Source organism: Cetorhinus maximus, chromosome 17 (assembly GCF_964194155.1).
Source record: "Cetorhinus maximus chromosome 17, sCetMax3.hap1.1, whole genome shotgun sequence".
In the NCBI taxonomy this organism is placed as follows: Eukaryota; Metazoa; Chordata; class Chondrichthyes; order Lamniformes; family Cetorhinidae; genus Cetorhinus; species Cetorhinus maximus.
Genome location: NC_135895.1, coordinates 31,085,431 through 31,105,861, shown reverse-complemented (window position 1 = coordinate 31,105,861; position 20,431 = coordinate 31,085,431). Strand labels below are relative to the sequence as shown.

At 41.2% G+C, this 20,431-nt stretch overlaps 2 protein-coding genes across 3 annotated transcripts in view; both read left to right on the top strand.

Annotated features, from left to right (window-relative positions):
• Nucleotides 1–18,349, top strand: part of dhcr24 (24-dehydrocholesterol reductase) — a 29,080-nt gene extending 10,731 nt beyond the window's left edge. Inside the window, exons 2-9 of the mRNA XM_078560922.1 lie at nt 858–1,013; nt 3,441–3,546; nt 5,229–5,347; nt 8,299–8,562; nt 10,006–10,149; nt 12,767–12,964; nt 14,332–14,510; nt 17,608–18,349. Of these exons, the coding sequence (XP_078417048.1) occupies nt 858–1,013; nt 3,441–3,546; nt 5,229–5,347; nt 8,299–8,562; nt 10,006–10,149; nt 12,767–12,964; nt 14,332–14,510; nt 17,608–17,761 (1,320 nt within the window). The 3' untranslated portion in view covers nt 17,762–18,349. The remainder of the gene's footprint in view (nt 1–857; nt 1,014–3,440; nt 3,547–5,228; nt 5,348–8,298; nt 8,563–10,005; nt 10,150–12,766; nt 12,965–14,331; nt 14,511–17,607) is intronic.
• A 133-nt stretch (nt 18,350–18,482) lies between these two features.
• Nucleotides 18,483–20,431, top strand: part of ttc22 (tetratricopeptide repeat domain 22) — an 82,534-nt gene continuing 80,585 nt past the window's right edge. For both annotated transcript variants that reach the window (XM_078560921.1, XM_078560920.1), the window contains exon 1: nt 18,483–19,732. The gene's annotated coding sequence lies outside the window, so the exon portion shown is untranslated. The remainder of the gene's footprint in view (nt 19,733–20,431) is intronic.

The window sequence follows — 20,431 nt, the reverse complement described above, 5'->3', positions numbered from 1 at the left end:
TGCTCCTCTGTAAAGCTTTGGTATCGATAAGACGCCCTTGTATTGGTGGCCAGTGTAGCAATATTGTTGGACCGCCATTTGCCACAATGTGCTGTTCTGGAACTGGCACAGGAAGATCTTTATATAAGTGGCTTCTCATGTTTGGCTTGGATAACTGACAACAATGTGTAGTGTAAATGCCACCTTCTTCTTTGATAGTGTTCAGGTCCGGTTGTGGTCTGCCTTGAGTTTCCTTATTAGTGGAGGAGTTGTAAATGGAACTGAGCACCATGGAATTGTCAGTGAACAGGCCCATTGGCTACCTTTATGATGGAGAAAAATTCATTGGTAAAGCAACTAAAGATGGTTGGACCAAGGACTATTCCCTGGGAAACTCTCACAATGATGTTCATGAGCTATAATGATTGGCCACTACTGACAATCACAGTCACCTTCCTTTGTGATAGCCTCTGGCTGGTTTTCCCTTTGACTCCCATTGACATCAGTTTTGCTGGAATTGCTAGATGCCTTTAGGAAATGGTTAAAAATGTTCCAAATGTAGTCCTGTAAACTAACTGCCTTATTTCAGGTAAATTATCACAATGCCTCAACAGAGTACAGATTTTGCTTTTTGTCTTTCCATTAATCGCTTTTATAATAACCAGAATCTCTCTAGCAGATTGAACCAAGTATTAAATCCTATTTCAAGTATTTCTTGGTAGTACACTCAAAACTTAAAATGATGCAAAGTTTTTGCTAGGCGTATTTCAAATCTGGTTTAGTTCTACCCACTTATTATTCGTTAACCGGTTAATCACAACTGATTGTAGTGGTCAGTTATGACTTAGCAATTTTAATCTCTGTTTCTCTTTAAATAGGTACGTGAGTGGAAAAATGAAGGAAGCAAAACGTACATGTGTACTGGCAGGCCAGGCTGGCTGACTGTATCACTTCGGGTTGGCAAGTATAAAAAAACTCACAAAAACATCATGATCAACTTGATGGACATCCTGCAGGTGGACACCAAGCAGCAGGTATCAGTCAAATATCTTTGATTAAAAAGCTATACTTTTATTAAGCCTTTCTCGGTTGGAGTGTATTTCTTAAATTAGTCTTATGTTGATAAAAGTGGTACTATATGATTCGCCATTTAAAAAAAAAAAAATTGGTTTTAAAGTTGAGTAAAATGTCTGCTTTGTTGCCATTTTGTATGTTGCATAACTGAACAAACTGAAGCTGCATATAATCTTTTGTCATTTGTCCATGTTTCCTGGGCAGCTTGCCCATCAGTGGGGGAAAAAAATGTATTAGTAAACATTAAAGGTTTGGTACTAAAGCACCATTATGCAAGATAAAAGTCTGTTTGGTAATGGCTTCAGTTTTTCCTTCCACTTCAGGGTTTCTGATCTGAACTTAATTGTTATGGAGAAGTGTGGGGTAGAAGTCAGGTGTTTCCTAATGGGCAAAGAGAGAAAGTTTGAGGTCACCTTTAAAATGTCCTTGCATGTCTGCAGGCAGCCAGTTTAGGATGGCATTAGCAGAAGTCAGAGAACAGCTTAGCATATGTGGTACATTTCCTGGGAGGATTTTAAAGAGAAATAATTAGAGTAAATATTCATTTTAGAAACTGCAAAAGGGATGCAAATGCATTGAAAATTGTGTAAAAGCAACATGAGCTGCTGTGACTGAACATTTAACACTCTCTGTAGATCCTAAAATGACACCGCAAATGATTTGTGGAACTGAATTACGGTTCTAAAATAGTTTTGAGCTTTTCTTTGTGTAAAGTGCAGACACTATATTAAGGAGAATAGGGGTAATTGAGAAGCTGACCTGCTGCAGTGGAGGCTATATTACAAAATTTGAACAAATTGAAAGCTGAAAACTGAAACCCCATCAGCCTTTGGGTTCTGTAATCTGCGACCTCCTCTGATCCCAGAACTTTCAGCTGGAAAGAACCTTTGGCCTAATGGCCCACATCCTAATGTTTTAAAAGAGGTGCTCCAAAGATTGTGGATACATTAGTTTTGAAAATCCAGAGATCCCTAGATTCTGGAATGGTCCCTGCTGATTGGAAGGAAGCAAATGTAACCCTGTTGTTCAAGAATTGAGGAAGACAGAATGAAAGGAACTAAGGCCAGTTAGTCTGACTTCAATGGTAGGAAAAAACTATGGAACTTAGAAAAATCACAATTTGATTAGGCAGAGTCAGCTCACTTTTAGGAAAGAGAAATGTTATTTGATAAATCTGCCTGAGTTTATTGAGGATGTAACCAGTAGCGTAAATGGGACAAAGGGGGTACCAGTGGGTGTATATTTGGATTTTCCAAAGGCATTCGTTAAAGGTGCCACACACAAGTTTATTACTCCAGATTATGGAGTTGGCCGGGGTTGGGGGTTAATATATTAGCTTGGATTGAGGAATGGTCAATGGACAGAGTAGAATTAAATGGGTAACTTTTAGCATGGAAAAGTGTAACTAGTGGAGTGACATAAGGATCAGTGCTTGGGCCTCAGCTATTTACAAACTATATCAATGACTTAGATGAGAGGACCAAGTGTGATATATCCAAGTTTGTTGACGATACAAAGTTAGGTGTTAGATCCCAAGAGGAGGATGTAAAGAGGCTGCAAAGGATAGACTAGTTAAATGATTGGGCAAGAAGTTGGCAGCTGGAGTATAATGTAGGGAAGTGTGAAATTATCCACTTTATCAGGAGGAATGGGAAAGTAGTTTTTTTTTTAATGGTGTCAGACAAGTAAACATTGGTATTCAAAAAGTTAACATGCAGATACAGCAAGCAGTTAGAAAGTAAAACAGTGTTTTTGGCCTTTACTGCAAAGGAATTGCAGTATAAGAGGCAGCAAGTTTTGCTCCAATTAGGCAGGGTTTTGTTGAGACCACACCTGGAGTAGTGTGTACAGTTTTAGTCTCCCTACCTAAGGAAAGATATACTTACTTTAGAGGGGGTGTAGCGACAGCCAGCAGCTTTTGTGCCTGAAGTTAGCTGTACTTATTGAAATTTGTAATGCAGTGCAAGGCCATTTTAATCTGTCTATTATCTTGGAAACTAACTCATTAACATTAATGCAAAATGTGCTCTGTACCCCTAATGTAAGACGGTGCCTTGAGCCGCTGTATGATAATAGTACATTGGCATAGGGCATCAATGCAGTTTTCAAGAATGGAACTTGTGTTCAGATATTGCACTGTCCCTGAAAGAGGGGTAAAATGTCTATCCAGACTTCCTGCACCCCACCCCCCCCTCCAACAATGGGGAAAGGAGTAAGTTGCTACTGCTGGCGAGCTAGGTGTGAGATTCAAATTACCGTTTCCCTTTTCCTTTCCAAGGCATTAATTTAGGTATGGAATTACTATTGTAAATGAACTTTTTTTTTGTTTTGCTTGTGAATGGTTTGAAAGAAAGGAAATGCTGTTTTAACTGATGGATCGGTTGCAGGTTGTTCGTGTAGAACCATTGGTAAACATGGGTCAAGTGACGGCACTTCTGAATTCAATTGGCTGGACTCTTCCAGTGGTCCCAGAGTTGGATGATCTCACTGTGGGTGGGTAGTTTTCCTCTACCCAGAAGGTTATTTGTTTTATTTGTTTGTTAAGACAAAGTAATTTGCGCGATAATTGATAATGTTTATGAATTTGACACTCTGAAGTCTTTACTGTTCTGTTTTTCTTTGTGGATTTCAAGTACATTTTTTATTGAGGTCTGCTAATAGACGATCAGCTTATTTTTGTACTCTTGAAAATAATTGAAATTGCATGTGCAAAATGGGAGCCCAGTTAGAGTTCTAATAGGGCAGGTTTGAGCACTGTCCAGTAATGGGATGGGATTACAACATCTTTTGCTTTTTTTCTTTACTTCCCACAAATTGAAGAAAGGCAATAATTAATGTTGGTGATCTCAGGAAGACTTCTCACAGCTAGAGTTGAGTCTACAGAGCATGTCACCTCTGGAGCTGTACACTAATAATGTAACTATTGTCTTGATCTGAAATATCAATTATCTCATCCCAAATACAGCTCGCAATGTCTGCCTTGATGCATAAACATTATACCAAGTGTAATTCAAATGTCTAGGAGACATTTTGATCTAGCAGAACTGTCTTCTGTCTGAAACTGGCATGTGTAACATCCGGTATGATAGCAGAGATCAAGATGGAAGCTGTGAATAATGCTGGGGATACAAGGGAATGTGTCCATGCATGAAGCTGGTGCTGGGAGGGGTTATGAATGAAGATGCCAAAATGGGGAGGGAAAGGAAAGACCAGGGATGAGGAGCCCCAAGGATTCTTTGCAGGGCCCCAGGGTGTACTCCTGCTGCTGCTGGCCCAAAAAAATTCCCCACAGAATTTGAATTCAAATACTCACTTTGGCCCCGAGCCATTCTCCTGTCTAATACCAGGTTCTGCTGTTGTGTTAGCACCGTGTGGACCTCCTGTCATTTTAAGTTACAGGGGTTACTGATGGACACCAATGATGTCCTTGGTCTGGGACCTTTCCATGTAAAGTAGGCCACCAGCTGACTTGGACAGGTGCCCCTCCTTTGCCTGCTTTGAGCGTTATAATGGTAGGGGATGGGAATGCAGATTAATTCCCACATCCTTACACCATCTTAACCCTGTCCATCCACATCATTTCCGTTATGAAGGGGCAGGGTTAAAATAAACCCTAGGGTATATATGAAACAGTTTTTGGCTGTGGAAAAGGGGAACTTTAAAAATACCCTTTTTAGGAATGACTTAAAAAAAAATTAAACTTAACTGTTTTTGAGAGGGTTTTTACTTTTTTCACCACTATTTTGTAATCTCAAACTCAATGAGAGAGGCCACAGGATGTCAGCTAGTTATCTTCTCTTGCTTAGTTGAATGATAATGCATTACTGTTGCCGCTTTTTTAATTGAATTATTGCAATGCCTGTTGGATCCTTATGTCCAACATATTTCATTCTTACAAAGTGTTTCTCAATTAAGGGTGGAATTGGTAGTGAAGTCCTTGTATTGCTAAAACAATAAGCACTGGTGCTTGATAACATTTCATAAATTGTCAGTGATCAAAAATAAGCATAAAGGAATTTATAGTTGCTTCAGGTGCCATTTTCCAGTTCCTATTCTTATGTATTTCTGTAGCTACTCAACGTAGTTGACATGATTTGTGCAATTGGTCTTATTACTAGTATAAAGTGCCTCTAATATTCATTAGATTGTGTACCTAAACAAGTGTCTGTTTTTAGGTGGCCTCATCATGGGAACTGGTATTGAGTCTTCGTCCCATATCTATGGACTATTCCAAAACATCTGTGTAGCTTATGAGTTGGTCCTAGCTGATGGCAGCCTGGTTAGATGTACAGAGGTATGAAGTAAATGGAGCATTGTTTAGTTTTATGTCCAGATATAACAATGTTTCTAGGTTATTCATTCAAAATCTGTATTGATAGAAAGCTATTGGAATGGGAAGATTTTGGGGCTCAATATTAGTGTGAAGCTTTTTCCATCTTTCTTATTCATTCTCTCCTGTTCACCATGTTCACCCTGTTCATCCCTGAGGATGTCTGTGCTAGGAATAGACTCTTTTTATTTTTCAATTGTTGCCCCTACTATCAAAATCATGCATTTCTAGATCTGGTCTAGGACACATTGGCTTAAATGATGCATTCAAACGATAGTGTGGAAGCAATGTTAAACCAAGCCCCTTACTGTCTTCCTGCGGTCCACATGGATTTTAAAGATCCTACGGCACTATTCAAGGAGCAAGAAATCCTTCTGGTGTCTTGGGTAGCTTTCCTCTCTTAACCAAAAGTGTAAGAACATGTGAAACAGGAGCAGGAGTAGGCCACTCAGCCCTTCGAGCCTGTTCCACCATTCAGTACGATCATGGCTGAACTGATTGTGGCCTTAGCTCCACTTTCCTACCTGCCCCCATAACCTTTGATTCCCTTGTCAATCAAAAATCTGTTTAACTCAACCGTGAATGTATTCAGTGACCCAACCTGCTCATTGGGAAGAGAATTCCAAAGACTAACAACCCTCTGAGGGAGGAAATTCCTCTGATCTCCGTCTTAAATGGGAGAACCTTACTTTTAAACTGTGCCCCCTAGTTCTAGATTCCACTAGAAGGGAGAACATCTTCCCAGCACCTACCCTATCAAGCCCCCTCAGAATATTTGTTTCAATAAGATCATTTTTTATTCTTCAAAACTTCAAAGAATATAGGCCCAACCTGCTCAACCCTTCCTCATAGGGCAAATCCCTTCACCCCAGGAATCAATCTTGTGCACCTTCTCTGAACTGCTTCCAATGCAAGTATGTCCCTCCTTTAGTGAGGTGACCAAAACTCTACATAGTAATCTAGGTGCTGTCACACCAATGCCTTGTACAGCTTTGGCAAGACTTCCCTACTTTTATACAGTACTCCATTCCCCTTTGCAGTAAAGGTCAATATTCCATTTGCCTTCCTCCTTACTTGCTGTACTTGTATGGTGACTTTTTGTGACTCATGTACAAGGACACCCAGGTCCCTCTGAACTGCAGCATTCTACAGTCCCTATCCATTTAAGTAATACTCTGCTTTTCAATTGTTCCTGCCAAAGTGGACAACCTCAAATTTTCCCACATTACACTCCATCTGCCAAATTTTGTCCACTCGCTTAACCTACCTATATCCCTTTTGAAGACTCCCTTTGCAATAGTCAATAATCCCAAATGCTGTTTGTGTAATCTTTAATCATAGGAACATAGGACTTAGGAGCAGGAGCAGGCCATTCAGCCCTTCGAGCCTGCTCTGCCATTCAATAATATCATGGCTGAACTGGTTGTGTTCTCAACTCCACTTTCTTGCCTGACAATAAATCATATTAAATAAGTAAACATCAAATAACATAGCAATTTGACTCATCATGCCTGTGCCAGTTCTTTGAAAGAACTATCCAATTAATCATACACCCCTGCTCTTTCCCCACAGTCCTGTGGAATTTTTCACCTTTAAGTATTTATCCAATTTCCTTTTTGAAGATTGCTTTTGAACCTGCTTCGACTACTCTTTCAGACAGTATATTCCAAATCATAATGATTCGCTGTTTTAGAAATGTCTTTTTTTAAAGGTAACTAGCAAAAAAAAAGTGTCCTCTGGTTAGTGACCTTTCTGCCATTGGAAACAGTTTCTCCTTATTTACTCTTATTGGAATCCTTTGTCATTTTGAACATCTCTACCAAATCTCCCCTTAGCTTTCTTTGCAGTAGGGAGAGCAGCTCCAGATTTTCTAGACTCCACACAACTGAAACTCTTCATCACTGGTAGCATTCTAGTAGACTTCCTCTGCATCATTTCTTAGGCCTGGCCATCCCTTCTAAAGTGTGATGCCCATTTGGTCACATGACCTGTTGACCTATCTTATCCTGCTGTTCCTGTACTCACGCGCATGTGGTACTGGGAGTAATCCAGGTTTACTACCTTTTGAGGTCCTGCTTGTTAACTTCTCCTCAGTTCCTGAAACTTTGACTGCAGGACCTTGACTCTTTGCCTTCTGATATCGTTGGCTCCTGAGCAGATTACGACTTCCAGCTGTTTGCCCTGCTTTACTGGAATTTTTGTGTTTTCAATTATGCAATTATCGTAGCTCAAAATAATGAGAGAGATGGATTAAGAGATAGAGGGATATGGGGAGTGGGGAGGAAGTTAGAGTTGAGCGGAAGATCAGCCGTGATTGCATTGAGCGATGGAGCAGGTTTGAGGGGCTGCATGCTCCACTCCTCCTATTCCTTAATTCATTGAATGTGAAGCGATTTGGATATTTTGGGGCATAAGTAGCTATCTAAATGCAAATTTGTCTCTAATATGCTATCAGTATTTTTTAATGTTTGTTACAGTTCTGTGCTTTTTTGAACCATAGTGCATTACAGGTTACATGATACTGGCACTAACTCTTCCATCATTATGGACTTGATCTTCAAGAGTCCCAACATCAGGCATACTTCTGGTATCCCTGAGACGACTGGCTGTTGAGTTACAGGCAATCTTTTACTGCCCTTGTACTAGGCACTGCCTTTAGTGAGGTTAAGCCTATTAATAGAGAATGGGATGGCATTTTAACTCTCGCCACTCCTGAATTTTACCTTACGCTGCTCCCTGAACCCAGGAATTTGGGGAGGTTAAATATTTACGAAAATTATTTAAATAAGATAGATTGTGGAACGCTTTTAGTTTGAGTCAGCCTCCGAAACATGTTACAAAATGAGTTTGCCTATCCTTTTGAAAGGGCCTCCCACCACTCTACTAAAATAATTATTTTTCTCTCTTGTCCTCAGAAAGAGAATCCAGACTTATTTTATGCTGTGCCTTGGTCATGTGGTACTCTGGGATTTCTTGTTGCTGCAGAGATCAAGATCATCCCTGCCAAGAAGTATGTGCGCCTACAGTACCAGCCAGTGCAGGGCCTGAAGAAGATCTGTGAAACATTCAGTAGGGAATCCCAAAATAAAGAAAATCATTTTGTGGAGGGCCTTGTGTATTCACTGGATGAGGCTGTGATAATGACTGGAGTCTTGACTGATGTGGCTGAGCCAGATAAGGTAAATTGGAGTAACAGAGGAACCAGGAAAGATGACTACACAACCCATCCAGCTCATGGATTTGTTTAGATTAATGTATCATTCAAGCTGTGAATATTTTCATATCCCTATTTTATCCCCTCACCACACATTAAAGCAACAGTTAATCCATGAACCAATATAAGGTGTATTTCTAATGGTGTTTACTTAACAGTTTTTGATCCTTTCCTCCAAATATTTGAACACGCATTGACAACATCAATTTAGCATTTTGATTATCTCCAATGCCTTTACTCTGCCAATTTCAGTGGGACTGCCTTTGCTTGGTTCCTCCCCTACCTAATAGTTTCTTTCCTTATCCTGGCAGTAATACTTTCTGAAATCCCCCAAGGACCTATCCTTTGCCACCTTCTGTTGTGCATCTATACGCTGACTCTTGGCAATGTCATCTGAAGAATTGGTCAGCTTCCATGTGTGTGCTGCCAAAACCCATTTTTATTCTTCCACTGTCTCTGTGCTACCATTCTGCTTGTCCAGTATCAGGTCTTGGATGAGCTATGATTTCCTTCAGTTAAAACCAGCACCTTCACCCCAGCCACAAATTCTGTAGTTTCCCCATTGGTTCCATCCTTTCCCTGGTTCGGGTTGAAACAGACTATTTGCAACTTTGGCACTCAATTTAACCCAGAGCTGAGATTTCAATCCTGTACCCTCCAATCGCAAAGACTGTCTATGCCCACCTCTGTAATACTTCTTGTCTCCGCTCCTGCCTCCTCTGCTACTGAAACCCATGCCTTTATCCTCTCCAGATTTGACTTTTCTAATGCTTTTCTGGTTGGCCTTGTATCTTTCATGCTTTGTAAACTTCAGTTCATTTAAAACAATATTCTAACCCACACCCAACCATCATCCTGTCCTTGCTGACCTTGATTGCCAGTCCACCAGTGTCTCCATGTTAAAATTCTAATCCTAATATCACTAACCTCCCGTGAAACTGCCCCAAAGAACTCCATTCCTCTAATTCTGGCCTCTTGTGCAAATCCCTCTCCCTTCACCCCGCCACTGGCAGCTATGCCTTTGGCCAAGTAGGCCAAATGCTCTGGAATTCCTTTCCAAAACCTCTCCACATTTTTACTTTGCTGTCCTCCTTAAAACTTGATCCTCTGACCAAGCTTTTGGTCACCCTGACGAATATCCCCCTTTTTTTGGTTTGGTGCCCATTTTTGTCGGATTAGAGTTCTGCGAAGCGCCCTGGAATATTTCTGCTCATTAAAAGCCCTGCATAAATGCAAGTTAGTTAGTTTACTGTTTTAATTAATTTTGAATGAATGATGATGACTTGGCAAAAGAAACCGCGAGCACCCCACAAGGGCTGATAAGCCCACTTTCTATTATTGAAGTTAAACTATTGCTGTTTCTGTTTGAACTTTTTTTTAAAAAATGACGCGTTATATGTTCTTTTAGGTAAATAGAATTGGCTATTATTACAAGCCATGGTTCTTTAAGCATGTGGAAAAGTACCTGCGAGGGAGCCACAGTGCAGTGGAATATATCCCTTTGAGGCACTACTATCACCGCCACACTCGCAGTATCTTCTGGGAACTTCAGGTATGGAGGAATTGCTTCCAGGCTTGCAGGTCTCTGTTGTTCCTGCCCTAACTGTAGTTTGCCAGGATTGCAGAGAAATGTATACTTTATAGCCAGTTTAATTTTCTGTGAAATTGATTTCTGTGGATTTACTGAGCTAGAATGCTAGAAGATCAAATTTATTTTGATGGCTTATTTCTGTATACATCGCAGCTAGGATTGACGTGAAGGTCACAAGCGTTTCAGTTCCTCTAGCTTCACAAGATCGCTAGAAAAATAAACTCCCTGCAGTTGAGCAAGATTTTGCATTCCACTTAAATGTAGCACAAAGGCATTTTGTTAGGTGGAATGGGTTTAGCCCTTCCCTCCATGAACACACTCCATTTTGTGTGTTTCAAAGCAGGGTGCTTGGATCCTGATCCCTTCTCAAATAACGTTTTATGTAACATTCCTCTGTATTTTCTAAACCTAAATGTTGCCATTTTGTTCATTATTTCACAGCCATAATTTTTTAAAAGCTAACCGTTCATGATCCAAATGGCATACAGTTTAAATTCCAAATTTTCTTTTAAAAATGTCAAGGATTATTCTTAATTTATACAGTCTTTTGTGAATACTAATAGTCCAATTCCATGTGTAATTCGCTCGTTTTTGTGTGTGAAGAATGGGTTATAGCTTAGTCAAAGGATTCATTTGACTTTCTTGAAAGTAAAAAAACGACTGATTTATGGTTATTTCAACCCTTATGTTAGCCATTATATCATTTAAATGTATGCCATTCACACACGATTTAACAAATTATATAATTGGCAAATTCCAAGTGATATTGATAACAGACCACTGGAAAGTAATTGTAAGCATGTGTTCTTAATTGGAAGTTTTACTTTGTTAGCTGCATTATACATTGTTATCAACCACCACTCGGAAAGGAAGAGAAAAGGAAGGGGAAGGAAGACCATAAACAAAATTGTATACAACCTCAAACTACTAGGCTTGAATTTTACCTTTGGCAGGCGTGCGTGATCGGCGGGCCCGATAGCTGTTGGGAAATGAGGCCCCTGACCGCGATTGGCAGCCAACCACGATTTCACGCTGGCCGGCCAATTAACGGCCGGCCAATTAACGGCCGGCCAATTAACGGCCGGCCAGCGTGAAACACGTGCTGAAAAGCTCGGCGCTGCTGGGTTTGGGGGGTTTGGTGGTGGGAAGAGGGTGAGCGATGTCATTTCCACAGGCACAGGGGAGCGCTGCGAGAAAGCTCCCTGAAGGCTGACAGCTGCCTCATGGAGCTGCAGATATTCAAATGACGAATTAAAGTTTAAAAAAAGCTGCAAAAAAATGTCCATGTGTCACAGTCAATCACCTGGAAATAGAGCTGATAACAATGCTGTCCACAGATATTTATTTTTATTTTGTTTCATAACGGAAATTTCACCCCGCCCTTGGATGAGGTTTGATGAAAAATGCAAAGGCCGCCTGGCTGATTTGCCTGTCCACCAACCGTAAGATTGGACAGGCCACGAAAATTCGGGGACAATTGCGCCGCTAATGGGCTTAATTGTCGCTGGGTGCACTTCTGATTTTTGCAAATGCCTGCCAAGCGAAATATCGCACAAGCACGCGATGACGTTGGGACACTCGCCCGATGTCTTCTCGTGCGATTTTACACCCGATTGGGCTGGGCGCCCGCCCACCCGCGGGACACAAAATTCAGCCCCTAGTTTCAGAAGCATTATCTGGCTCTCCTGCCACTATTATTCTTTTGAAATTAGATTCTGACCATAACTGTTTCCATTCTCTTATTGAAGTTAACTGGTGTGCATATAAGCTGTTTAAAGTCATCCTGAAAGTCGGCGTAACGACTAAATTCCCAGGTTTATAATCTTGTGTATTACTCGTCAGTATGTTCTGCTTAAACCATACCCAATTCTGCTTGCAACCTCTGAGGAAAGTGTGAGTGCCTGATCCTATTAGCCTTAAAATTCTGAACATGAATGACGATGGGCATGTTGTAAAATATAAAGATGCCCAATAAATTGTTCTACATTCGGTTTATTGTGACAACGTGAAATCTACATAGTTTTCAAAATCCATAGTTTTCTTAGTTTGCAATACATTGCAAACTACCTTCTTTAATGAATAAAAATAAGTTGCTGGAAATGGGCAATTTGTGTGTAGACTCTTTGATGGAACTTTGTTCCTTCGAACAAAGGATTTGCATCCAAAATGGTAACCTGTCATCTCTTGTCAGTTGCTAATGATCCTGCTATGTATTTTCAGCATTTTCTGCTTTTCAGATTTCCAGCATTTGCTATTTTTTTTAACCTAGCTTAATGCATAAAGTGTAAGATTAATGTGAAAGGCCTTATATAATTTGTTTCAATGAGAACATCTATGTCCTTGTGTCTATATATTATTAAATTCCAAGGGCATTCATATGTGTAAAACTTGATAAATGCAGTAGAGTTTCAAACATATTTGACCTGTTAAATGTCAGGAGAGATTTGTATACAACTATAATTTATAGGACGTTTACTGAAGATGCAAAAGGAATAACTTTGTCACCAGATTATATTGTAAACTAACACATAACTGTTATAAAGGTGTGTAATTTTTTTTATCCCCTCTTACATTTAAGGATATCATTCCATTTGGCAATAACCCACTCTTCCGATTTATCTTCGGTTGGATGGTCCCTCCCAAGATTTCATTGCTAAAGCTTACACAAGGAGAAACAATTCGTAAGCTATATGAGCAGCACCATGTGGTCCAAGACATGTTGGTCCCAATGAAGAGCTTGGAGAAGTTGATTGTCTTCCTGCACAGTGAGATCAAAGTATGGGAACTGGTGGGATGAGTTTGTGCTGCACTTAAGATGGACCGAGTAGCTTGTAATGATCATCCTGCTTCTTTAAAGTTGTTAATACATTTGTATAACATTTCTCTTTTTAAGGAAGCAGAGATAAATGGAATCAATAGTCATTTCATTTGTTCATGGGATGTAACCGTCACTGGCAAGGCCAACATTGCCCATCCCTAATTGCCCTTGAGAAGGTAGCGGTGAGCAGCCTTGTTGAACTGCTGCATTCCTTGTGATATAGGTACACCTACAGTGCTATTAGGTAGGGTGTTCCAAGATTTAGACCTAGTGACAGTGAAGGATTGGTGATTATAGCTCCAAGTCAGGCGGCCTGCACCTTCTGGCAGAAGAGATTGCAGGCTTGGACATTGGTGTTGAAGAAGCTTTGGCGAGTTGCTGCAGTGCATCATGTAGATAATACACACTGCTGTCACTGTGTGCCAGTAGTGGACAGAGAGAATGTGTAAGTGATCAATGGATGTCAATCAAGCGGGCTGCTTTGTCCTGGATGGTGTTGAGCTTCTTGAGTGTTGTTGGAGCTGCACTCCCCCAGGCAGGTGGAGAGCATTCTATCACACTCCTGACTTGTGCATTGTCGATGATGGACAGGCTTTGGGAGTCAGGATGTGATTTACTTGTCACAGAATTCCCAGCCTCTGACCTGCTTTTGTAGCCCAGAATTTATATGACTGGCCTAATTAGGTTTCTGGTCAATCGTTATTCCCCCCTGAAGATGGTGATGGTAGGGAATTTGGTGTTGGTAATGTCATTAAATGTCATGAGAGGTGATGAAAATTCATTGTAGTAAACAGTATTGAACAAATTTCATTATTTTGCATCTCATCACTGATACTTCAGTGTTCTTAACACAACCTGTCCAGAGCCATCTGTTCGTTTTTCACTGTTACATCCCAACAGATATAGTTATAGTGGGACATAACAGCAGAGAAAAACCCAACTTAATTCTGAGCTTAGTTAGACTAGACAGCTGCTGGGTGACTGAAACATGCTGTACAATAATTTGAAGTGAGAGCTATGTATAGCTATGTCTTTGTATCTGTGCTCTCATTGGTACATCTTGAAGTAAATTAACTGTTTTATGTAACAAACTTCCACAGAGTTTTAAAGATTTGGCTGAGTAGCCTGTTATAAAAATGCAATAAATAAATAAAGTAATTCATTAAAATCTACTATTAGATAATTGGGATACCCTTACCATATTTTGTGAGCCAGTGATGTAGCACAACATTGGGTGGTAACTTGATCATTGGGGAAGCTATTTTATATATTTTTTTTTCAACTCTCATATTTTGTATTTTATTTTTCTTTGTTGATCTCTGCAGGTTTACCCTCTTTGGCTGTGCCCCTTTACCCTACCGAGCCTGCCAGGTATGGTTCATCCGAAGGGTGATGAGGCTGAACTCTATGCAGATGTTGGGGCTTATGGAGAACCCAGAGCCAAGCAGTTTGAAGCTAAGGCATCAACACGACAGCTGGAGCAATTTTTACGCAATTCGCACAGGTGAGTCCTGCCACAGCAGGGTACACTTAGACAGACTGGAGAAAAATAAATTTAGTGGGTGTACATGTGCCTTCACCTGACTGCCATTTCTTTTACTGGAGTTTTTGTGTTCAGGTTCTTGGCATCAGTAAACCACATTGAGCTTTGTATTTTGAAACAACCCAAGTGACAATCTGCTTTGCACAGAAGTTATGAGCCTAGCAATTGGATCACGTTGTTCCCGTTTTTCAGGTATAAAATGTGCATCTAAGGCCCCTGTCCTGGAACTATGTTGCCTGCTATATGGGATTGAGCTCTCCATAGCCTTCTAGGGCATGTACTGGAACTATTCAAGAAGCTCATTTATATAATAACATAAGAGCTCTATGCTGGTTGTAGGACTTTTTAGTGAAATTAATCTGCCCCAGTGATGAATCCACCCAGCAACCTGTGGCACAGCAGAACCCTGCAGGAGTGCTATTTAAAGAGCTTGTCCTCTCCATATAGGTTAGTTTTTGGATTGTCCTTTAATGCTGCCAGTCAGCCTGTGCGCTTTTTAATGGCTATGTTCTGTGTTCCACAAATGAATTGAGTTCTGGTAACTTTTTACTGGGGCTGGAATGCTTTTGTCTGCTTTGGAAGGAGTTTATTCAACTCGTGGTCTAGTAGGCTTTGCCTTTGGGGGCTGGGGGTGGGCACAGCAAGAAAGCAGGAGAGAAAGAAGGGGAGCTGGGAGAAGAGAGACTTGGAAGGCACTGTGCAGGAGGCCATACCACATTGCCTCTTTATCATTTATGTCCATCAGTTTTGTGCAGGCACTCAAAGTCAGCATCTGATAAGTGCATCTTCTGAATGCTGCCCTCCTCTTCCTGCTCTGGCATGGGGCCTCAATGTTTTTAACCCTTGAATTTAAATAGAGGGACGTGGGTTAGCTTTTAGTGTGAAGGGGAACAGAGACATATGAGTGATTGCTAAAAGCAGCTGCATTTGTCCTCTTGAATGAGATGGGTGAGAAGGGAAAAGGAGACTTTTGTTCTTGGGAAAAAGGAATTAGCAAAGGAAGCATATTGGAGTGTGTGCAGTTGGAGCTCAATCACTTTTGGGCTTGATGTACTGCTCAGAAATATTTAATTGTCCATTCAAAATTTTATAGAGGCATGAAGACCTGTGGGCCTTTCTTTGGTTCTGGAGACTATGCCAGCCTAGTGACATTGGAAGGTGTGAAGAAACGCTGCAGGTTACCTCCTCTGTCGTTGCCATTCACCGCTCCCATGACTTGACTCTTGCCTGTGATGTATGGAACATCATCTTCAAAGTGGGGTGAAAAGTGTGCAGGCAGACTATTCTCTGGCTGCCATCTGCCACATCATGTGTGTGATTTTTGTCCTGTAAAAAGTGCCTGTCAGTGCTAGCCATGTAAGCTGCTTTGAGAATATGGCCATCGTGGCTGAATAGTGCTGTTGTATAAGGATGTGAGGGTTGAAATTGTACGATTAGTTTGTACTGAGCGTGAGAAGGCGGAGGTGGGTTAAGTGTGCTGCAATGATTGCAGGAGAGTGAGGGTAGCAGGAGGTAGGCATCCAAGGTGCCAAGTTTGTGAAATGGAACTTCCATCACTCTTCAACTACAACGAAGGAAATGCTGTACCGAACACTAGTCAGACCACACCTTGAGTACCTATATACTCCTAAAAACATTACCCTCCTTTAGGAAGTTCAACGCCGGGCAACTTGTTTTGTTACAAACAATTACTTGCGAGATACCAGTGTCTCCCATGTCACTAGGCTGGCATAGTCTCCAGAACCAAAGAAAGGCCCACAGGTCTTCATGCCTCTATAAAATTTTGAATGGACAATTAAATATTTCTGAGCAGTACATCAAGCCCAAAAGTGATTGAGCTCCAACTGCACACACTCCAATATGCTTCCTTTGCTAATTCCTTTTTCCCAAGAACAGTTAAGGACTGGAGCAACCTTGCACAAACCTTCATCTCCATGTCCTCTATAGACTCAATGAAGGAAAATGTGTTGAATTTTTTTTTTAATTAATGTGACCGCACATTGTGCACCTCCTGTGAAAATTCCTTAGTGGAAGTCTACAGGGGGTAACATTACCTAGTACTAAGGAGGTGCATGTTGAATAGTATGGCTGCAGGTGTGAGGAGAGAGTTATTGAGGTACGATTTTTACCTTGCCAACTATGCATTGTGTTCAGCATTGCAGACATGTCCTGGGTACTTAGCGGCTTTCATTGACCTCCATGGCTATCTCTGATGATGGTGTTGTTGAGGGCGTGAGGGTGGCTCACTGCTCTCTAGGTGGTGGGAGGGGAAGCAGGATCTCCTGCTTCCTGTCCACGACCTGGGCCAGGGTGACCGAAGCCGAATCCGAGAAACTGGGGGCCCCGGTGTTTCCCACTTGCCAGAATGCACCTCTCCTTTAAAGGTGTGGATTGCCTTTAAATGGTGGCAGATGTGTGACTTCTGTGTTGCTCCCTCCTTTTCTCCCGCTGACACACACCAATTCCCCCCCCATCCCCCAAATGGCCAAACATGCTCATAGCCAGTGAGCAGCGTTGGTAACACTGGCTGAACATCTGACCACATGATCAGTCAAGTTCAGGCCTGCCCTATTCCCTGAGTGCCTGTTTTCTAGCCCACTGTTGTTACTTATTGTGGTACACTTCAAGTGACATTGGCTATCCTCTGCTATCTCCCAGTGGCTCTGATTCATTTGATACTTGGTGGTGAGTGTTGACAAACCAGTTGACCACAGAGTGGCATCTTAGTCAAGCCTGTCCTTGCGCACACCATATATAAGCACAGTTTATAGCTGCGATTGACTGGATAGCACTGACTTTGCTCCTCTTGTTTTTCGATGACCAGAATGAACACTATAATTCAGGTTTGGTATCTCTGATTTTACATTTAGTATTGTGACAGTTTTGCTGCTAGTGTTACCTTGGCCTTGCCTTACCTAAGGGACAGATCATACAGAGATGCCAGTTTCTGCACATGCACAGTACACATCTGGTAAATCATGATCAGGAAATTCACTCAAGAATACACACCTTTAAAACCATTTTAAAAGATTAAATGGTATCTTGTCTTTTCTGTCAGTTTTCAGATGTTATACGCTGATTGCTATCTGACCCGAGAAGAATTCTGGGAGATGTTTGATGGGTCTCTGTACCACAAGTTGCGAGAGCAGCTGAACTCCAAAGATGCATTCCCTGAGGTTTATGATAAGATCTGCAAGGCAGCAAGACACTGAGCATCTCAGGGAAGAAGCTGGGTGTAGCTTTCATTAGCCAATTTCTGTTTTCACCCATAGGTTGCAGTTCATATCACAAATACTTAAAGTTGGCTTCAGGATGTTTTTCTAACCCAAAGAATTTTGCTATTTTTATCATGAATACTTTTTTTTTGTGTGTAGCTTTTTCTTCTCTCCCCTCTTCACCATTTTCCTATCTCTTTTAAAGCAGTGAATCACGTTGACGTTTAGTTCTGTGATGATCCTATGGCACACCACCAAAATAGCAGGGCGAATAAATCTTGATAAGCTGTTTAATGTGAAAAGCATTACATCCTTCACTATTGGCCACTAATAGTTAAATCAGATAATGAACTTGTTAGCCTAATGATGGCAAGGTCAAATGTAGAATTCTTAACTGTTTTACAGACAGCTAGTAAAACAGTAATGAATGCAGTCTTAGATTTTAATTTTATGGTCCAGCATATGTTATTCTTACCAACTGAGCCATAAGGGGAACAGCTAAATCTCTCGTAATTTAACATATTTCTTGTAATTGTGTCTGTTTTGTTCATCTGTGTAATAAATTTGTTTCTCATTGCACATTTATGCAGAACTGTAGATATCATCCTAACCCTCACATAACCTGCTACATTCAAAGTTGCTATTTATTGCTGACAAAAAGAGACATGCTGCCAAAGCTTTTCATCTTGTACTCATCAGGACGGACGCAAGAATGTTAAATTTCAAAGGGAGCAACAATTTATACTGCATGAGTAAAGGGGGCTGATTGGTTGACAAGTCAACTCTGATCGGGGTTGCCACGGAGATTGCACCGGGGAACTATTGTCCCCCAGTCTTTTGTTTAATTCCAGAAAGGCGCAATGCCTGGACATGTTCATTTTGCCTGCAGCGGACAGGTCCCTGTGTATGAATCTATGTAGCTTCCAGCAAGCGTAATTGAGTCATATTGCGAGGCAGACTGACACTCTTAAATTTTTTGTTAGTGTAATTCTTAGCATGCTCCTCGCGATTGTTCAGCAAGTGCTGCCCAATTGCGGAATCCTATCTAATGTTAATTAACAGTCCCTGGAGTGTGCTAAGAATTACATTAGCAACACTTGAATACATGTAGCTTCTAGCAGTTGTAAGTGTTATTAATGTAATTCTTAGCATACTCCAGGGACTGTTAACTAACATTAGATGTGATTCCGCGATTGGGCAGCACTTGCTGAACAATCCAGAGCGCGCTAAGAATTACACTAACAACAAATTTAAGATTCAGTCGGACTTGCAATGGCTCAATTCCACTTGCTGGAAGCTACATAGATTCATACACAGGGAGCTGTCCTCTGCAAGCGAAAGGAACATGTGCAGGCATTGTACCTTTTTTGACGCTTGGGGGACAATAGTTTACTGATGCATTCTCTATGGCACTGCCTCGACAAATCAGAGCTCACTTGCCAACCAATCAGCACTTTTTCTCATGCAATATAAATCATTGCTCCCTTTGAAATTTGGCATTCTTGCGTCTATTTTGATGAGTGCAAGACAAAAAGGTTCGACAACATGTCTCTTTCTTTCAGCAAGACTCAAACTCTACTACCCAGCGACTAGTTGCTATTTACTTAAATTTTCAAAATGATGGATGTCACTGAATCGCCATTTTTTTTGGTACTGATGCACTTAAGTTTTCATCCTCTGTATTAAAGGAGTATACTCTGCCTTGATATAGATTCTGCTCATAAAATTGGCATAATGTTGAGGATGGCCACTGTCTGTACATGAGTCCTGTAAATCCCAGGACCTATGCCGTTTTAAATTACATTTTCCATTGTGTCAGGGATTATAGCACTTAAAATTTGGGGAATGTCTTCAGCTTCTACATAAATTGATTAGTCAAGCGTTATTAATTTATCTTGTCTGTTAAGCTTGTCTGGTTTTTTGTGTTCTAGCAGACTATGGTGTTGATACTGGGTGATGACCCTCCAGGTAAATACAATAGACTATCCTTTTTAAGACTAGTATACTAAAGCAATATTCTTGAGGACATTAGTGACCAACCCTGTGCTCCTTCAACAGCAGCATAAGGCCTCATTTCAACCCATTTAGCTTGGTGGGAACTGTGTAGGCAGAGAGACTAAGACCTGGGATTGGGGACAGGGGGAATGGTTTGGTGTTTGTTCTGTGTTCCCAATTTTCTTAATCTGGCTGAATATGGACACAAAAGTGCTTCAGGCCCCATAGGAGTAGAAGCCTAATTTAAATGACAAAGCGACATTGAGTGACATGTAATTTTAACTGACTTGACTACAGCCTGGAGATTGTGGAATCTGCCAAGCAGCATCCTGGCCACAGGAAGCCCAGGTATTTTAATTAAAAAACTATAGTATAGGTCCTTGTGGACCAGGAGGAGGAGAAATATTTTTCCTAGCTTCAGAAGGGTGCGTTGGGCCCCTGTCCCAGGCTTTCTCCTGATGATGAGCGATACCAATCTCCTATTCCATCCCTTAATTTCCAGAGCTCTGTTCTGCAAATCTTGGCACTGGCCTACTGACAGTCACATCACCCTTGCCTGCTTCAGGAAGGAGCCTGTGTCAGGGCATTCACATGATCCTCCCTCTCTCTCTCCCTGCCTCTCTCTCTCTCTCTATCTCTCTTCATGCCTCTCTCTCTCTCTCTCTCTCCCTG